The sequence below is a fragment of the Magnolia sinica genome, chromosome 1, assembly GCF_029962835.1.
Source record: "Magnolia sinica isolate HGM2019 chromosome 1, MsV1, whole genome shotgun sequence".
NCBI lineage: Eukaryota > Viridiplantae > Streptophyta > Magnoliopsida > Magnoliales > Magnoliaceae > Magnolia > Magnolia sinica.
This window is the reverse complement of record NC_080573.1, coordinates 132163209-132185446: the sequence shown is the minus strand read 5'-3', so window position 1 is coordinate 132185446 and position 22238 is coordinate 132163209. Positions and strand designations below refer to the sequence as shown.

Sequence of the window (22238 nt, the reverse complement as noted above, 5' to 3'; positions counted from 1 at the left end):
GGTGTAACCCTATATATATGAGTGTAATACGGAATTAGGGTATAACAAGGAGAGTAAAATGTTTATAGGGTTTTGAAAAGAGAAAACTTGGGTCTCCACATTTGTAATTTGATTTATCTCTTGTACTTCCATTTTTATAGTGAATTGTTCGTCGCTTTATGCTATGGTTTTTTCTCGAAAGGATCTTTCCCTATAAAATCATTTGTTCTCTATTAAAAATAAATAAAAATAAAACTTTTGTTGTATGATTTATACTCAGGGTTTGCTTTTGTAGCTCCAAATAGGCCTGACATTTACGCTGCACCCACCTACGTAGATTAGAGGTTGCACTTAATCCACAATTGGTATGTGGAGGGAAGAGTGCGGCAATAACTGTTGAGAAATGGTGCATGCACTTGAGTGTGCGGTTTTATATTGTCGTCAAGCCTGGCCCGTAAGTTTTTCAAAGTTTCCCCAAACCCAACTTGGGCCTGCAATGGGCCAAACTAGTCCAGCCCGATCCCAACATTCTCATAGAGAGAAGCATCCCCTTGGGAGTCACTACTAGAGCTCCATGAGCCCCACCATAACGTTTGTCTTTTATCCATGTCTTTCATTCACTTTTCTATATCATTTAAGGGAATCGACCAAAAAAATAAGGCAGTCACAAATCTCTAGTGGACCACAACATAGGAAAAGGTGTTGATTGGCCACCCACCATTAAAACTTATCGGGAGTACAAAAGTTTCCAAGCAAGCTGGTATTCGTGTTTTATCTGTCCAGGTTTGTGTGACCTAATCAACAGATTGGATCGCCCATAAACATTACAATGGCCCGGGAAGGTTTTAATGAATGGACGTTAAATCACCACTGTTTCCTGTGGCATGGTCAACCTGAGATTTGAATCTACCTAATTTTAGGTATCATGCCCTAAAATAATGATTCAAAAGGAATGAATGGCGTAGATAAAACAAATACATCATGGTGGGGCCACAAGCACCGCCAGCCCGAAATCCAGGCCTCTTATTCTGCGTCACCACTACAGTTGGCCTCCAGATCAGATTGTAATCGACATCATGTGGTATGTCATTAAATATGATTTATATGTAAAATCCACTTGGACCACTGCGTGCTTCACCCCATATTAGGCATAGGGATCAAATTTCTGGCCCATACGTTATTCTAATGGACCAGACAATTTAAAATAGTAGAGTACAACGCTTACTGTTGAAATTATTTTCTTTCGTGTGGTTCACCTAAATCACAATTAAATTTGTTTTTTTTTTTTTCTTCTCACAGAGCATTAAATTTTACAGGGACATGTAATGGTTGGATTGGAATTTTTATATATTCATCATGGTAGGCCACATACAAATCAAGGGTGAGTGTGTCCATTACAGCTGTTCCTGATTCGTACGACCCACCTACATCTGTTAAAACCCTAATTTACGTGGCATATAGTTAATTTCGACCATGCACACGGCAGTCGGGGGTGGATTTCACATATGAATCCAGATGTAACACACCTGACCGAAGCCTACTGGTGCCAATTAGGGGTTTTTTTAAAACAGAAACTTTTAGTGTGTGTTTACCACAATTAACGGGCATCATCCAATTACTCGGAAAAAATGCTGTAGCTCTATGATAGCTGATATAGAGCGGGCCGACCCGGCCCATTTACAGCAATAAGAAAGCTGGCGTAAAGACAGGATCAAACACATCGGCTGTATCATAAGTTATGACACAGCCATTCATTTTCCACTAATATGTCTCTCTGTAGCATATCCAATCGGATGGAAAAGGTGAACCACACCATGATGAGGACCTAATGTGAAAATCAGGTAGATTGACTCATTGGGTGGGACCACACCTGTACACTGAGTGAGTTATACTATAGTCAGTTCATTGATTTTTTATGTCGTGTCTGTTTCCTGGATCCACCTGATTCTCGTGTCCAATAATCAAGAGGGCGTGGCCCATCTTTTGCACGGATTCAAAATTTCCTAATAATATTGCATGTTGGGGGGAGAAAGAAGCGGATTTGCTGGTGTACCACACATCAGCTATATAGCTGCTGTAGGTACGTGTCGTGCGAAGACGAGCCCTGACGCTCCTCGAGCTCCGAGTTGTACGAACGGTTCAAAGGAAATCAAAGATGTATTTATTATATCTACACCGTTCATCTATTTTTAGAGATTATTTTAGAGCATTATCCAAAAAATGAATCATATCTGAAGATCATGTGGACTACACCATAAATAGCATAGGAGATAATGATTTTCACTGTTAAACAATTTTTAGGGCACACCATAACGTTTATTTTACATCCAATCTATTCATAAGGTCACAAAGACCTGAATGAAGAGGAAAAACAAATTTCATATTGTTCCAAAACTTCTTTGACCCTAAAAAGGGTTTCAATGGTAGACGTTCAGTCCCTGACTAGTTTTTGCAGTGTGGTCCATTTAATCGTTATATCTGTCTTATTTTTCGTCTCAAGCCTTAGTACAAGCTCTCCAAATGGATGAAAGGTTTTATAACACATACCTCATAATTTGACTCACAGAACTCACTGACGCAAATACAGCAGCTATATGGCTGGTGTGAGGTAAACCAGCCAATCCGCTTCCGTAGGGTAAAAGGGGGTGTAAGAACTTAGGGTGGAGCCCTTCTGTCCCATGATTTATCTGGTAAGAACGCGCTTACCCGCGATGTACGGACGCGGTTTGGTTAGGGACGCTGTCGCCAGCCAGGTGGCTAGTGGTCGGTGCTATGTGGACCCATCATGATGTATATGTTTTATCTACGCCGTCCATCCATTTTGAAAGATAATTTTAGGTTTAATTTCTAAAACGAGGTAGATATAAGGCCCAGGTGGACCACACCATGGGAAAACAGTAGTGATTGAATGTCCACCATTAAAAACCTCCTAGGGCTCACTGTAATGGTTATTTGACATCTAACCTGTTGATTATGTCATTAAGACTTGGATGAAGGGAAAAAATATATGTCAGCTTGATCCAAAACTTTTGTGGCCCCCGAGAAGTTTTTAATGGTTAGTGTTGAATCAACACTGGAAGGTCCACTTGAGATTTGAATCAACAATATTTTTGAGATCATACCATAAAATAATCTAGAAGAATGGGTGGACTGCATGGATGAAACACATACATCATGGTGGGGCCCACAGAGCACGGACCATCAGGCATTGGCTAGTGGCAGGGTCAGTAACCAATCCGTTTCCACGATGTACACGAACACGGTGCGAGAAAAAGAAATACGGCCACGCCAGGCCGGGCCGGGACGAGTAGTTTTCTGCTACGATTTTGAACTGCTTCGGGCCGGTAACATTTAGAATTTTGATTTTTATGCTCGAGCCCGGCCCATTGACACCCCTGAAAAGAAAATAGGCGAGTTATTTGATACTCCGGTGGAGTAGCACGCTTGATACACAGGCACTCAGATACCTATTAAATTGATTGGTTGAAAAATCCTAACACCTAATTCTTATACATTTGTTTGTTGAAATCTGGCCGTTGGATAATTTTAATTTCTTACCGTACTAACTTTTTGTTCACGATATAACTAAATTGGTCCCTTATTTGGGATTGTTTAATTTGATGGCTTCATTCAGTGTATACAATTTCGAGGTATTTTTTAAGAGAGTGCGTATCATCATGACACTCTGGCAGAGTACGAAAGTCTCTATCCACCGGACAAGGCCTGTTTTAATTCCACGTTCGCCAACTTTCCGAAAGTTGTAAAAGAGAAAGGGAGGACGGGGGATGAGGCTTTTTGTTTTACATGGGGACGTGGGGAAATAAAAAGTAAAGGCTGCATGGAAACCGTGTGAAGTGAGGGGGAGTCATTCGGTGCACGCCCATGTCATTGCCCCACGATTGGCATGCAAGGACGACATATGAACCGTTCATTTGGTATTTCCCGGAGAGAGAGAGAGAGAGAGAGAGAGAGAGAGAGCTACGAACTGTAACAGTAGAAAATGGGTGGAGATACCTCGTTTCAACACTTGAGGTCTTGGTACCGATCCCTAGCGGGGGTTAGCTAACATGGAGTGTGTGTACTGACATGGGTGTATGCTAACGAGCTACCCAAAAAAAAAAGAGTAGATCATGGGTGTATATGATGAAACAAAGGGGAGTTATGTGATGTTGTAAAAAATATTGATTAAAAATATTTTAATAAATTTTATATATATATATATATATATATATATATATATATATATATATATATATATATATATATATAGTACAAGTGTTTTTATGTAAAAATTTATATTTTGGTTTTTTTTTTTTTTGGGAATAGTCCCGCATTGGAAAAGAGATAAGAAAATTTTGAGTTTATATGTGAGGGGCGGAGTACCATTTTATTTCTTTAGTTGATTTGTGGAGTATCGGCACTTACTACACACTGGAACACCTGCGCTTGGGAACGGGCTCGTTGTGAGGGCGTGAGCATGTGAGGCAGTGTAGTTATAAATGCGTTGATGGCACACTTCGCAAGTGCGCATCGTATTGCAAAAAGGGTCGCTCCTTCGTGACCTTAGGCGAACCGGTGCAATGAGACCCATGTGACTTTTATAGAGGCTGAAAAAACTAACAGTCGGAGTGGGGTGTAACTCCTTATGCACATAAATTCTAACCTTGCAGAAACTGCTACATGTGGCTAGTCCAACGTTTATAAATGGCTAGCCAGTGAGTCTAAACGGCTAGCATGCAGCAACAATTATTTCACATGCACAATGGTCAGAAACTATAAATAATGGCTAGTTTTCCACCCATAGCTAGAAAACGGTCACATTGGTTAATGGCCTTAGACCAAAACGGTTAGCCACCCTAACCTATATAAACAGTCCTCGGATGGTTGAACAATCCATCACAAACACTCGAACCATACTCTAACATACGAACCAGAGAGAAGAAGTAATAAGCGTACTCATAGCATAGTCAGCAAGGTTCATATGAACTCTAAGGAGTTTCAACACTTGGTCAAGGGTTCGAGTACCCATAGGTGGTGAAACCCCACTACGGCGTGTGTGCGTGTGTTAAAAAATAAAATAAAGATTCATGCGAACTTTAGCCAGAAGAACTCGAGAATAATATGGAGGTTTGGACTGTCTATCTAAGTGCGAGAATAATATGGAGGTTTGGACTGTCTATCTAAGTGTGTTAACGGCAGGCTAATACTTTAGTAGTTTATGATTAGTTAATTGAAGATTTTCAATAATTAACTTTGAGTTTTATTAGTTGATTTGTTTTAAGCCTTACTTGATGTATATCTAATAGCTAAGATCCATTGATCTACTTCTTGGGGTGACATGGGATTGTCTGAGAATGGTGATTATAGATAGTGGAGTGTTAGATACTTGTGGTGTATAGATTAAAAAGGTAAACAAGCTTATTTCACAATATGGATATCATTAACATCTGGATGAACCTAAAAGGCCTAGATGGATGGGCCCTCAATGTGATGGTAAATATATAATTTTTAAGGGACCTTTAAAGTAAAACATGGATGATCCCCATCTAGTGATATGCTACCATGTGAGCAGAAAATGAGCTAATTGCCCTTTTGATCTATGGTTAGGATGGACATTAGATACAATCAATGATCTGTATGGTAGAGAGGCCTAATGGATAATCAGGCATTCTCTCACATTCCTCCATTTTTTGTCTCTCTTGTATTTTTTAGATGCATGCCTTTCCTAATAAAATTTCTCCCTTTTATAAAGAGAGGATTAGGATGAGTTTATTATGATAAAGATAAAACCTAGCTATTCCCTATGGCTCCACTTAATCATATCTAATTTAAAGGATATACATGCATGTGGATAAATGGAAGTCCACCCTGGGTTATTCGAAGGGAAACTGTTATTGATCAAATCTGGTCGATCACGTTTCTCCTCCTATGAGTCGCTGGGTTCCTGCACTTTCATAAAGAACAATAGGACACTTGGGGCATTGATTGTGGCTGGGCACCCTCCGATGCCTAAATTAGATAAAATGACTCAAAGCATGCGTAGTTAGAATCGAGATGATAGTGTGTACCTTCCCTTTGAGCGGGATGATGTATTTATAAGTGTTGTTAGGTGACTTGCGTATCCAAGTAGATCTGTAAGATATGTTGGAAGGGTCTATATTAAAATCGAGATATGTTCTCTAGTATTCCTTTGATTATATCTTGATTGGCGTGATCTTCGGCTAAGATCTCACTGGGCAGTCCTGCTCATATATGACGTGAGATTCTCTCCGGATGTTTTTATTGCGAGCTCAAGGTCAGCATTCGAAATTGAGGTTGTGATCTGAGGTCGATGTCATAATATGAGGTCTCCAAGCTGAGTTCTATTTTAGCTCAGTAATCGAATCTCCTTACTCAGCTCAACTTCCCTCGTTGGAAGCACTTGGGTAGTTCGGAGAGTCTGCCGTGATGGTCTTTTTGCTAGTGTCTCATACATCAGGTTAGCTCGATTTTTACTTATAACAGAAATCATGTTGGACCCACCCACTAATAGTTGCCTAGTGAGACCCACGTGCCCATATCCAACAAAACCATGACTCTTTCATAATAATGCTCACCAGGTAGAAGATTTTGATCATTAACTATTTACGTGTGCACCCCCCTCAACACAAAATTATCTCTAATAATACAAAGATAATTAATTTTATGGTGCACTTTTTCTTTTCAAAAAAATTAACACCTACATTTATCTAAATGATTGCAATGGCTTTTGAATGAATGACTGACGAATGGCATTTGAATAAATGACTGATGATCTAAACTTTGGGCACTCCCTCTATCGCTGTCAGATGATAAAGTAAAAGGAAAAATAAATAAAAAAATAGAAGGGATTGTGAACCCCATGGTTTCAAAATGTGACTTCACAATTGAGTATGCTTATGGAGGATCTTCCAGGACGGGATGCATGCGAATGATAGCCCTTAGGTGATGACATCAGTAATTTGGTCACAGTCAGAACTAATCATATACAAAAATCACTAGTCAGAATCCATTCTCGAGTAAAATGATAATCTAAAAACTAGGTATTTCGCTTTGCACTTATGAGGCTATTTGAAAAGTTGTATCATTAACAAACAGTTCAGGAAGAGCACATATCCATGACTTATAAAGCCTCCATTCCCAAAAAAATAATGTAGTGGGTCCGCATTTCATGGATGAATGTCTCGAGAGGAGAGATACTGTCACCAGCCACTATGATGCTAAAGAACAAAGATTCAATGAGAGCCATGATCATGCACAAACATGCAGAGAAAACCATGCCTCATATTATAATACATGTGGGCCCTGTGGTTTGGTGATCCAAACTGTCCATCTGATGAGCACACAATGAATGGATTATGCTGCAAATATATTCATCCTGGCATATATTGGGAATCGAAATATGGTGATGAAGGCATTAGCATATGCGCACCATCAACGACGTGTACTAAAAATTAGATTTGAGCATAAATACAATAATTTAAAGGCTAAGGTCCTTTATACATAATTATTATTCACTAAAATGAGATCAACTCATTTTAAAGCGCTTACCAAACATGGCTCAAATAGACAAAACCAGATATAATAGATAAAATGCTAGTTACATATAAGCATAAAAACACCCCTAGACAAAATAAAATGCTAGCTACACCCCTAGACAAAACTAGATATATAGATAAAATGTTAGCTACATATAAGCTGATCCATGCAGTTTCTACACCTTGGTGTTATTAGCTTCATGCTCTAACCAACTGAGCTAATAGCCCAATTATTTTATGTATAACATTATTTAAAATTTTAGAATAGGAGGGCATATTTTCTACCATAACAAATGAATTTCTGAAGTGTAAAAGGAGAATTTTCAATGGCTAGTTTTCAAACCTAATTAGATTTTAGGTCATCAACAAAGTGTGGTTACAGAAGGATGGGTTACTTATGATTGTAATAAGAAACAAGTAATGGTTCTTGAGTCTGCAACTCCTGCCAAATCGGCGTTTTGAATAGGTCCAGCTTACGCAGTATATGATCTGGGCCTGAACAAAACTCAGGCCTGCACATTGCCAGGCCTAGGTCAAAAGGTGCTTGTCGACTCAGGGAGGCCCCACCATATAGAGGGTAAGCCAACTTATGTATTAGAATTTAGATGCTCGCAATCCTAACCATGTTTTGCAACGCATACTTGGGTTTCATTTTCATACAAGTGAGGCCCACCTTGAGTGGACCACCCCCAAGATTTCACAGGATGGAAAATCATGGCCACCAATTTTTAGATTTTTCCCAGTCGTATGTGGACCATTGTTGTATTTCTCTTGCTACCCATCTATTTGTAGGACTGAAATCGAAAGGTTAGGGTTGTCCTATCAAGTTGATTTTGCGCAACGTCCATTTATGGTGGAACGGAAGAAACAGATGGTCTGGATTAATGACCCACCAGCCCGTTGATCGTAACGAAAAACCAAAGTATATGATACAAAGCCTAGGTTAGGAATCATCCAATTCATGAAAGAAAATACCTAATCTGATGTATCCGTCGTTATACGTTTGGCCGTATTTACCAAACGAGTAGGATTTGGTAGTTTCAACCATTCTACTATTGTCTTTTGTTCGCTTCTAAGATAAGAACTCTTTATTTTAATCCATTAAAATAAGGATGGCACGGTCGACTTCAAGAGTTGGGTCGGGACCATGGTTCTAAAACTCGGACCAGTTTGGCATGAATCGTCCAAGACAACTTCGACTCAGTAGGACCCGACCAACTTTATACCCTGAGTCAACACCAACTCAAGTGGGCGACGTTTAGCATATCCGGACTAAGTTGATACCGTGATTCAACCCCTTTCACCGGCTGAACGCGGATTGCTTACTGACACAGCCAGTAGCTGTGTGTTTTATCTGCACTGTCTATCCATTTTGGATCATTATTTTAGGGCATGAGTCCAAAAATGAGGCAGATCCAGATCTCAGGTGAACCACACCATAGAAATACAGACCATTAATTACTTCCTGGGGCCAACTACAATGTTTATTTGCCATCCAACCTGTTGATTTGGTCACAAAGAGTTGGATGAATGGAAAACACAAATAACAGCTTGACCCAAAACTTTTATTGCCCCCAGGAAGTTTTTAATGGTGGGTGTTCAATCACTACTGTTTCCTGTGGTGTGGTCCAGCTGAGATTTTGCTCCGTCTCATTTTTTACATCAATCTCTAAAATGAATGGATGGCATGGATAAAAGACATATCATGGTGGGGCCTACAGAGCACCGTCCAGTAGCATGTCTCTAACGACAGTGTCGGCAGGCAATCTGCATTCCCACTGGCTACTCCGAGGGGAAGTGGATCGGGCAGCGACCCCAACTGTGGGGCCTGTGATGTATGTATTTTATATTCATTCTCCGCATTTGTGTTGCCTGCTGTAAGCAAGCGTATCCAAATATGGAATGGACCATAGCATATAAATAGTCAAGATAATGACACCCACCATTAATACCCTCCTTAGGCCCTAGGGTACTATTTATTTGCCATCCAACACATTAATAAGGTTATGCGAACTTGGTCGAAGGAAAAACATAAATACCAACTTGATTCAACCCCTTCCACCCGATTGTACGCGGATTGTGTATTGTCACATCTAGTAGCTGTGTTTTATCCACACTATTCATCCATTTTGGATCATTATTTTACGGCATAAGCTCAAAAACGAGGCAGATCCAAATTTCAGGTGAACCACACTATAGCAATATGGACCATTAATAACTTCCTAGGGCCCACTGCAATGTTTATTTTCCATCTAACTTATTGATTTGGTCACAAAGACTTGGATGAACGGAAAATACAAATAGCAGCTTGATCCAAAACTTTTATAGCTCCTAGGAAGTTTTTAATGGGAGGTGTTCAATCACCACTGTTTCTTACGGTGTGGTCCACCTGAAATTTAGATTTGCCTCATTTATGAGATTATGCTCTAGAATGAAGGGATGGCATGGATAAAACACACACTTCATGGTGAGGTGCATAGAGCACCATCTAGTAGCAAGTCTCTAACGACAGCGTTGGCAGGCAATCTGTGTCCCCACAGTCTACTCCCAGGGGAGCGGATCGGGTGGCAACTCCAACTGCGGGTCTACCATGATGTGTATGTATTTTATATTCATTGTCTGCATTTGTTTTGCCTTCTCAGTTTAAACAGACGAGCATATCCAAATCTTGAATGGACCATATCACATAAATAGTCAGGATAATGACACCTACCATCAAAACCCTCCCTAAGCCCTAGGGTACTAGTTATTTGCCATCCAACATATTAATAAGACCGGTGAAACTTGGACGATGGAAAAAAAGAAATGCCAACTTCATTCTAAACTTTTATAGCCTATAGTGTTGTACACCTGTGCTTTTGATAAGTTCCATTTTTCGCACTCATGCCATGCAATGAGCTGTCAAAACAGCTGTAGATAAAACACATACCTAACGGTGGGCTCTACAACTTTGGGTGGTGCTGTGGCGAAGGGGGAAGGGGTGCGTTCCCCTTATCCATCTATGTGTGTTGTATATTCATGCAGCCCATCAGCTTTGCCCTCTCATTTTAGGGCATGGTTAAGAAAATAAAGTAGATTCAAATCTCATGTGGACTACGCATTAGAGATTGAACTCCCGCTGTTAAAAATTTGTTGATGGCCACAAAAATTTTGGATCAAACTATTATTCATGTTAGTCATTTTTTAGTTTGTGCCCTAAAAGCAGCTTTCAATATGGATGTACGGTGTGGATGTAGTCACATACATTACATTGGGCCCGACAGTTAGGGGTCCCACTCACCTCGGTGGATCCCGTGTCTCACCTAATCCGGTCCCATTGGTGCTGGGGTGACGACCCGATCCGCTAATATCACCACGTCAGTACCACCATGCTCGGTGGTTTCTCCATCCACCGAATCCGCCTCCTTTTAAAACCAAACTTCCAACGACAATGATTAAGGCTGTCAACGGGCCAGCGTGGTTGGTCTCAGCCCGGATTTTGAACTGTTGTGGGCCGGGCAATATTCAAACATTTTATTTTTAGGCCCTAGGCTGGCCCATTGATAGTCCTAATAATGATTGAAGGTGATACCTAACTCGTGACATCGACTTTGCAGCTGTGGACCGCATGCATGACGGTTTATGGCAAGATACACATACCCTGGTAATTCATGGTTGCCCTGCACTATCAAATAACTATCTACTAAAGTAGTTAAAAGAAAAGGATGGACGGCATGGATATACAACACATCATCAAGGTGGGCCCCATGGTAAGTTTAACACCCATTAAAAGTATTACCCGGGTAACAGTAATCCGCTTTCTATGTCGGTGGTGTGCGTTGTCCTATTATATCCCCGCCCTTTCGTGGGATGTGGTAGACTCGAGAGTTGGATATGCTTGAATTTTGGGTTGAACTCCGAAAATGGGTCGAAAAAACGGATGGACAGCGTGGATAATCCATAACATTAACGATGGGCCCAACAGTATTTACTCAACGCAATATAGTGTACTGATTACGCAATCCGCTTCCGTTTCCACAGCCAATTTATTCTGGCAGCGGATTCTCCGTGTAGTAGCCATCGCTGTACTTGCTTCGCATTCTCGATGCAGCTAACGACGGCTCCTACGCCGATGAAGTTTGCGGGGCTGAGATTTGCTGGTACACATGTAGCACGATTGCCTACCTTCCGAGCGTGTGGTTCAACATCTGAGCAGTCCGTAAGGTGGACCCAGCATCAAGATGACCATGCATGAAAGTTATATTGGTCTGCCCATCAACCGGGTCACCTCTGTACAACTAGAATAGACGGTTTTAAAGACCTTACCGACGGTCTTAAGTTAGAAGGGCCACATTATTCACCTGTCACATGCCCAGCACTCAAAAACTTTGAATGGAGCTGATATTTGTGTTTTCTCTTCATCCAAGTCCATGTAACCTTATGAATAGGTTGGATGGCAAATAAACATCACAATCGGCCTTAGAAAACTTTCAACGGTAAGAATCATTATCACCGCTGCTTCCCGTGGTGTGGTCCACGTAAATTTGGACCTGCCTCAATTTTAGGATTTTAATTTAAAAAGATATGAAAAAAAAAATGAATGGACAGTATAGATAAGACCCATACATCACGGTGGACTCTCAGGCTGGGCGGGCGCAGGACGCAATCCGCGTTCGTGCGGGGCTAGGAAACATCACGGCGGATTAGGTGAGGCAGGGGTTACAGCTTGGCGGGTGAGGCCCCGATATGACTGTGGGGCGCACCTCCATGTATGTGGTGTATATCCTCGCCGTCCATCCGGATCCAGTTTTTTTAGGTGCGGATTCAGTGGATCCTTAGGTCCACCAAGGTGGGTGGATACCCTGACTGTTGAGCCCACAGTGATGTATGTGCCTTAAATTCATGCCGTCCATCTGTTTTTACACCTAATTTTAAAGCATTATACCCCAAAAAAATGAGACATGTCTAAATATTAGGTGGACCACACTATGAGAAACAGTGGTGATTTAATACTCACCATTAAATTCATCTTGGGGCTACAGTAATGTTTATTTACTATCTAACATGTTGATGAGGTTACGAGGGGACCACACAAATATCAGCTTGTTTCAAAACTTGTGGTCCACATAAGTTTTTAATGGTCAATCACCACTGTTTCCTGTGGTGTGATCAACTTGAGGTTTGGATCTGCTTCATTTTTAGGATCATAGATTAAAATGATTTATAAAAATAGATGGACAGCATGGTTTAAGGCACCTAAATCACAGAAGATCCTAGGGTAGGGTATCCACCCACGCCGCATCCACCGAAACCGTTCCAAGTTTTTAATCGTGGGCGTTCAATCACAACAGTTTTCGTGTGGTGTCGTCCACCCGAGATTTGAATCTGCCTCATTTTTTGGGAAGCAAAATGGAAAACGGATGGAGGGGGTGGATATATAACACATATATTGAGGTGGACCCCACGGTCAGGGCCTCACCGATTGGTCTGTTACCCGCGCCTCACCAAATCAATGCACAACATCATGGCGGTAAGTCTGGTCGGTGGTGCATAGTGACGCCCGTGAGATGCGCATATGGAAAAGCTTGGAACATACATTCATCAGCTGGACCACCTTTACAAGACAAAATAGTCGGTTTTAAGTTAATTTACAGCGGAGCCAGCTAGATTGAATTGAGTAGAGCTGAAAAGGTGATATCACGAACGTGCACCTCCCTTCAACCCCTCAGTCGCAGTAGCTCATCAGCAGAACGTGGCATGCATGGGAAACGGATTGGCTATTCCCCTGTGGGCCCCACCATCATGTGTGTGTTTCATCCATTCCGTCCATCTATTTTTCTAGATCATTTTATGATATGAGGCCAAAAATGAGGTATATCACAATCTCAAGTGGAACACATTACAGGAAACAGTGTTGAATGAACGTCGACCATTAAAAACTTTTTGAGGGCCATAAAAGTTTTGGATCAAGCTGATCTTTGTTTTTTCCCTTCATCCGGGTCTTTATGACATAATCAACAGATTGGATGTCAAATAAACAGTACAGTGAGCCTTAGGAGGATTTTAATGGTGGACAACCAATTGCTATTATTTTCCTGTGGTGTGGTCCACCTGAGATTTATATCCCTCTCATTTTTGGGATAAAGTCCTAAAATGATATGTAAATATGGATGAACGGAATGGATGAAACACATACTCATGGTGGAGCCGACAGAGAACAGACCACCACCCACGGGGCTGGTGGCAGGGGGAGTAGCCAATCCGTTTCCGCATGCATGTATCCGGTCATAAAAATCAGGGCCCAGTCGACGGAATATGCCCCCAAAATCACATCGATCAGACTTGTATAACATTCCAACGGGTAACCATCGAAAGGAGGGTTAAAATGAAACTGGCCAGTCATTCATAATCCAAACCGTAAATCAGAATCCAAATCTAACTAGCGAAACTAGACAGTTAAGATCATCTAAATAGTCTTATTTCAGACCCTCCAATTTGGACGGTCTAAAATCGCCGTGCATGCTCGCTGGATGACTTGCTGCGCACTGCGAGGTGAAAGTTGACTGACATCAGCGAAACCCATAAAGCGCAGTTATTTGATACTATGCCGGTGTACGGTGTTTGATACACAGGCAATGAGAATTGAATACGCTGCCTGCATAAACTCAATTTAAGCCGTCCATGTCGTCTGCTCCGCTGAACATTGATAATATTCAAAATCTAGATTGAATTAAAGTCCCTAAATCCTGATCACTAAAAGCATTTGGTTTGTGAATTGGGACCATTCAAATATTTTTCGTTCCAACCCTCCATTAAATGCCAGTAAATCAGCCAGTGAAGTCAAGTCAATATGACTTCCATTTCACCATCCATTTGAACTGGGTCTTAAGATTTGGAACGTTAATTTAAAATACCAATATTCCATGCCTGCGTATCAACCATCACACTCTGCCAGAGTATCAGAGTTTTCCACAATGCTGTACAATAAAATACCAGTGGAAATTGCGACCAGATCTGGATCTCTCTCTCGAAGCTGACACCACTCGGTGAAAAAGATAATCTTGTCTTATCATATTTTATTCAAGAAATGTTAGAAAAAGAAAAATGAAATGACTTTGATACTCCTGCAGAGTGTGATAGAAGATACGCTGGCACTTAGGTATACCTACAAATCGCATATGTAGCATACGATTGAAAATCGTCCAAACTATATGTTATCAGTATAAATGTATTATGAACTAAAAATTAACCTTCTTGTGGTCATCTTTTTATCAGATTTTGGGACATTAAAATTGGAAAAATCCAACGGTCTAATTTCAACAGACATTCATCCATGATCTAAAACCGAAAAATAACATACAATCAAAGGTTCGAATTGTTCAACTAATGTCAATTTTCGGACCTCTTAACTTCCATGCGGCTTAATTTGAGAGAACATACACAACGCGTAAGTTACTGTGCATCAAGCGTCACACGCAACTAGAGTATCAAAAAATAGCAAGAAATCATAACCCACATGACATTTTCACAAGTACACAGATATCAGAGAAATCACTACTTCTCGATTTCTCTTTCTTATTATAAAATGCATCATAACATCAGATTCACCGAAACATTAAAAAAAAAATTGAAAAAATTAGAAAAGTATATATGTGATGCATTTCTCACTAACAAAATAACAAACCATCTTGTCACAATTTACAATCAAACAAACATACTATAAAAGCAAAATTAAAAAAAAATAAAACTAGTAAAAATAACATAATCCCAACTCAGACCTCCCATTTCCAGATCTTGATCCAGAGCTTCACCTTGCATTTCGCATTACCATCAGCAGAAGCAGCAGCCGTTGATTTGCTCTTCGAGACAGAGGCGCTGATCCCATCGCACGTGACCCGAATACCGACCTTCTTCGTCTTCCACCCGCCCATCTTAACCCTAACCTTCGTCTGCAGCCGGATCTCCAACGGCAGCCCGTTCTTCTTCTTCAGTCCAGATTCGATCTTTTTTATGCTGTCCGAATCGAGATCTTGGGCCCCACCCGTCGATACCGACGCCCTCATCAGCGTCGTGTTCTTGGTCTCGTGGACGAATCCGGTGAAGGATCCATCGCCGAGGTGGGCGCCGTCGGAGGAGACGGCGACGGAGAAGGGTTCGTAGAAGAAGACGAGGTTCTTGTTAGGGTTACGGGCGGAGATGGAGAGGTTGAGGTGGGTGGAGGTGAGATTGAAGGAGGAGAAACGGGCGGAGGAGACGGAGAAGGAAGGAGGGTGGGGCCGGTAGAGAACGTACATGATACAGGCAGCGATGGCGGCGAGGAGGATGAGGGAAAGGAGTACGATGATGAACCAGATGCAGCAAATACAGCAGCGATTGCCGCGGCGGCGTTTGGGTGGGGTGGGGCGGTAGACAGGCGGACGGTAAAGATTGGGTTTTGGGGTGGGGTTGGAAGGGTTGGGATTGACGGAGGGCTTGGAAGAAGGGTAGACTCTATCAGTCATTTTGAGGTAGTTTGGGGATTTCAGAGATGTAGGGATGAGATGGAGATGAAGGGAATGGGAAGAGAGGGGTTGAAAAAGAAGAAGAGATGGGAAGTAAGGAAGCAAAGAAGGAGAAAGCTACTTTAGAACAAACAGGGATGTATGAACTTCACCTAATCTAGAAATGAGAGAGATAAGTTTCGGAAATAGAAGGGAAGCAGAAAGAACGGGGTAGAGTGTCTGTATTTGCTGGTTTACTAACTCTCTTGGTGCGTGAACTTCAGGTCATGTTGGTCCACGAGCGGAGTCGTATGGTGCGGTGCGGCATCTCTTTTAAAGTATGCACGCGTTTTCAGTTCTATGAAGTGGGGCCCGTGTTCTATAATCAAAACGCTTGGTCTATTTACTCCCCACTATGGATGGAGCTTCTTTCAGTGAAACTTGGACCGCTATCGTATTTCTCTTTTCAACCGTTTATCTGTAGGTGAGAAATAGGAAGGTTACATCTGTTCTATCATGAAGATTTATAAGGCCTGCTCCATCAGCAGCATGATTCAACAGTCCAATGGTCTGGATTTATGAACGACGATTCCCGTTGTACATCAATAGTAATATCCAACCGCACGTTTCTTCTGTCCGCACTGGGCTGCTTGATGAGTGGATTGGTTTCATGCCAACTGTCTTGTTGGGGCTTGAGTGGATTGGGTACCAAATGAACGCGGTTAGTTGAGACGTGGGAGCCACGAATACCTGAAATGAGTGGGACGAGTCAGTTTGGAAGTCAGGGCCAATTTTTGGAAGAGGAATGATAGTACGATCTGAGTTATACGTGCAGTTACCTGCTCAAGTGCACGAGGGAAACATGTGGTGATCGTGACTGTTCATCTGGTGGGCCATCACAATGGTTGGATATTTCTGATCATCTCAGTTATGGTGAGTTTTAATGGCTCAGTGTGACCGCTGGTCCTACCGTGCCTTTTCTTGTCACTTATTAGATGGGGACTACAATCAGCTTTCCCTTGATTATTTGGATATCACCTATTTACGTGATGGTCCAACGCAGCTCTGACTATTGCATATAGCATTTCTCATTTTGTAATTACCCTGCCCTAGTAAGACTGCTTTAGCTGTGAGAGAATGTGGGCCGTTCGTCACGTGGCCAGCCATGTTTGGCCACCAAAATAATAGCTGGACCTTGCACACGTGTGCCATGTTGGCACATGTGGAGCGACCGTGTCAGGCATTTGCTGACCAATCATACCGCGGAACCGTAAATGTGGTAGAGCGTGGTGAAATACCATTATCGTGTGTGTATGCGGTGTGCGTGCGTGTAAAAAAAAAAAAAAAAAACCGACGCGAATTTCCTGGAACCCCCCGCCTACTGAGGGTCCCTGTTCACGGAAGCTCTGTGGGGCCCACGGAGATGTCGGTGTTGCATCCCTATATCCATCGATTTCACCAGCTTAATTTAGGACATTAGGCAGATCCAACAACAAAGTAGGCATCACCATATGAAACAGCCGAAATGAGTTACCCACTGTTGAAACCTTGGTGGGCCACAGTTATATTTCTTTTCCATCCAAACCGTTAAAATGTAGTCCCACCAGGATGAAGGGACATACGCAAATATCATCGTGAGGGTTCAATCCCCACTGTTTCTTGTGGTATGGCCATCACCCAACCATTCGGCAATTAGTTTTAATTGATTGTGGCGCTGCATATTGAACACACGTGGTCAGTCTAGGAATTTACTATGTACCACTGCTAACATGTCATGCGCAAAAAACCAGGGTACGCGGCTAAATGCGCCACACATGTTAAGGTTCGTTTGGCACGTGGATTGGGGGGATTTCATCAGTTGTTTGGTTTCAAATTCAGGGGGTTTCAAATCCCCAGGAGGGGTTTTCCAATCCAAGGTGAGAGCTTGGATTACACCTAGAATTCTTTTAATAGCTGCAAGTGTAACTTGTGTGTCACCATGCTATCATTTTATTGGCCTCATGGCCCACTAAAGATATCAAAAAACAATTTAGATTATTAATTGTATCACTATAATTACTTATATATGATGATCAACATTGTTCAAATATTGTCCATGTAAATCAACGGTTAAAAATCGTTGGTTAGTCACTCAGACATGATCTTATGCTTGTGGCTCATCCAAGACTTGGAATTTTATTATTTTCAGGAAGTCAGATATTTCAGTGGGCTTATTACAACCATTATGTCAAAAATTATATTTCTTACTAATTAAAGATATTAAAGTTGATTCAATAATTAAATTCAACCCTATGTAAAATAATATGCATAGCTACTTTTAAATTAAAGTTGATTCACATTCCAGGGTGCCAACCGGAGGATGATTTGGGGGTTCCGGATACATGGTTCCAAATCCACGCTCCCAAACAGGCCCAAGTTTGGACCGTTGATTTCTTTCTTTTAAAAAAAAAAAAAAAATTCTAACTGTAAAAATTTTCCATCTGTACAGTTTTCTCGTACAAGCGATGTCTGCATGATCAGCTGACAAATATCATGTTTTGACTAAATCATGTTCACAATGTACAGTACCCGATGAACAGTAGGATAGTATGCAATGTATGGTACTGTGGAATGTGATGGCTGAGATACTGGACCCGGCATTCTAATCAGAACCCTTTGAAAATCCAATCCATCACCTTTCTTTACTTTCATATACGAATGTTTCGGCCAATCCACTTATCATATACCTCAAAACCAAAATAAGACTGCCGGGAGAATCCTAACCATCAAATCAATGATTGTGAAATGTAGTCAAGACTAACTTTAACAACAGAGACGGATCTCACCCTAGAATTTGCATCTCTCAAGAATTATTTTGATCTCGTCATCTTAATAATCCAATCAATTGCTGTAAAAACGGACTGTTCTAACAAGAAGAGCGTCTGTTCAAACTCTTAGGATATTCAGATTGGTCTTACCTTGGGGTAGTGGACCATACGGATGATCGCAATCAATGTTTTGAAGGACCCACACAATCCCCTACCACATACTTATATCATAGTATGGTGCAAACTAGTTGTACGGAATTACTTCTCCCCTCTCAAAACTACCAAGTGGAGCCGTGACTGTCGGGCCCACTATGATGTACATGTTTTGTATCCACTCCGTCCATCCATTTTACCAGCTCATTTTAGAGTGTAATCCCAAAAATTAAGTAGATCCAAAACTCAGGTGGACCACACCATAGAAATTAGCAGTGATTGAACCCAACCATTAAATTTTTTATGACCCACAGTAACTTTATTTACCATCCAACCTGTTGATTAGGTCACAAAGATGTGATGATGAGAAAATACAAATATAAGTTCATTTCAAAACTTTCACGAACCTCGAGAAGTCTATAACAGTGGGCGTTCAATCACCACATCTTCCTCTACCAATGATCTGAATCTGCTTCATTTTTAGGGTGTGTTTGGTCCGTGGAATTGAATGGCACTCAATCGTATTAGATGAGATTAATATTATTATTGCACAATCACTGAATGTATGAAAATACCATAATATTGTAGTCATCCAATCTCATATTTGGGGGAAAAAGATGTCATGGGAAAACACCAAATTAGCAAAATCATGTTTGGTGGACCATGGAATTGTAATCAATGGACCAAATTCACAATTAATGTTGTTCACTCATACACATATATAACCATAATGTCATGGGTAAACGGTCTATATAAATGGATGGCATGGATAAACACATGCATCAATGCAGAGCCCACATGTGTAATGGATTTTAAAATCCACATAAATCTTGCATGGACCAAATGCAATTCCATGAGACTAAATGTAATTCCATCCCACTTAATCCCAAGCTTTCCCATCCTCTCCAAATGTTGAATGGAATTGCACCGGACCAAATGCAATTCTATCCCACCTAATCCCATCTAATACCCTACGCCAAATGCCTTCGTGGAGTCATGCCATGAAAAAAAGCTGGCAAAATGGATGGACGGTCTAAAACATGTCAGACAACTAACAATACAAGGCCGTCAGTCATTTCCCGTTTAAAACTGTTTAATCAATGTCTACTAAATCCTTATAGTAGATGACTGAATAATTTTTTAGAATGACAAGTATAAACTGGGATTAATAATTTGGACGGTTTAATTTAAATTATTGGGATATTGTCCTAGGACTGCCTATTTTTTGGGCTGAAGACAAATTGGAGCCTACTTTAGGATATTTTCAAATCAGGGTTTATAATTTTAAAAAGTTAGTCAAATAATTGCCTGTCATCTAATTCAAATACGGTATACTGTATTTCACAAGAAGGCTAAAATGTCCTTAGGGCAATCCAAGTAAAATGAGAGGGGGCTTTCGACGTGACAAATCTAACCCGTTTATTTGTTTTTCTATCTCATTTTAGGACATGCCCAACAACAAGGCAAATTCAAAGCTTAACATGGGCTCCACAGGGCCTAAGATGTTTCAACCAGAGCTTTTGGATCAGCCTCATTTCTTGACATATGCCCTAAAATAGGATAACAAAATAAATGGACAGGGTGGATTGGTCAATAACATCCTGTAGCCCCACAAGTATTTGAACAGGGGATGTTTAATTTCCACTGTTACCAGTTAGTTTAGCCCACATGAGCTTTGTTTCTGCCTCATTTTTTAGCCCACCCATAACATGAGAGGGAAAAACAAATGAACAGGTGAATTTCTTACTAACATCATAAGTGCTCTCCGAAGCAATGGTTTTGTACGTTGGCCAGAGAGATAAAATCTTCCTATTATAAAAAATAATAATTAAAAAAATCAAGGTAATATTAAATTTGTGAGAACTGTGAGTCACAATAAAGAAGGTCAATTTTTGAAAACTAGAGGAACGAAAATCAGAATAGCATAAACGTAGGAACCTTTTTTGTCTATAGGCTAAAGGGTACGTTTCACCCTATAAATGGGTAATTATTACCCTTTCATCCCCTTGAAAATCCGTTAGAATTACTGCCTGGAAAATTGGTTCAAAATATTTAGTTTAAAGTTTTGGACCCCACGGTCATGTATGTGATATGCCTTCAGTTGGTCAATTTTATTATAACATTTTGAGGCATGAGTCAAAAAATAAAGTAGATCTAACGCTAAAGTAGCCTACACTAAAAGAAATAGTAGCCTCAAGAAGTTTTTAAGGGTAACTGTCTCATTTTTTGGCTCATGTCTTAAATTCAGCTAGCATAATGGATAAATAATGCGGATAAGTGACATGCATCACGGTGGGACCCACAAATATTTTACAGCTTTCTCAATTTTTGCACCGCAAAAGTAGGTAGTCAAATCAAACATGGATGAATGCCTTAAATACCTAAGGAAATAATTACTGTCCTCTACCGAGGTTGGAAATGGAAATCAAACTGCCCCTAAATTATTATCATGTAATGCATGAAATTTTTTAAGTATTTATGAAGTACGTTCATGTCACCTATCATATCCTGTCATAATATCAATGTTTCTCTTCTCTGATTCCAAATGTGACATGTTTCGGTCAAGAATTGTGTAATTGTGTACGAACATTGTATGTGAACTTTCGCAGACAGCCACATCTTTCCATGGCTAGCTTGTCACTTTTGTGAGATATTCATATTGTGCACAAGATGAGCCACGACATGCTGCTCCACATTATGAAGGCCACACCATAGAAATCACCTCTTAGCCATGGTATGATTAAACTTGAATGTAGAGATTTTCACAACAAACCATCTTTTAGGTGGTCTATTAGAGTGTGTGCATCGCACTTGAGTGATCCTTCAGATTATCATATCAAAATTTTATTTATAAATAAAAAAAGGAAAGGAGATAACAATTAGCCTATAACCTTTTCTTTCACAACATGGTTTTATTAGTTTTTGCACATTTTTCCCGGGAATTTAGTTGTATAAAAGGTAAGAAGCAATTAGTCATGGCCAGTGCTTTTACATGGGCCTTGTACTGCTCTATAAGCAATGGTATATTTTAGTGTGGTTATGATAATCATGGTATTGTTGTCACCTTTCATGTTCTTTGTTTTGTAATAATCGATCAAGAGCTAATACATACTGTTTAGCTCAAATGGCTATGAGCATTTTATATCATTGTAGTTGATTGTCATTTTATACAATCAAAAAAAGAAAAAAGAAAAAAAAAAGAAAAAAGAAAAAAAAGAAGGGCCCATCAATTACTGTCCTATACAACACCGTCTTCAAATGAGATGTCCTCATAAAGGGAGTCA

At 40.6% G+C, this 22238-nt stretch overlaps 1 protein-coding gene across 1 annotated transcript; it reads right to left on the bottom strand.

Annotated features, from left to right (window-relative positions):
• Positions 1-15046: 15046 nt before the first annotated feature.
• LOC131217928 (NDR1/HIN1-like protein 13) lies at positions 15047-16257 on the bottom strand. Its single transcript, XM_058212694.1, has one exon. It carries the CDS (start codon positions 16013-16015, stop codon positions 15287-15289), a length of 729 nt encoding a protein of 242 aa, XP_058068677.1. The 5' UTR covers positions 16016-16257; the 3' UTR covers positions 15047-15286.
• Between the last annotated feature and the right edge of the window lie 5981 nt (positions 16258-22238).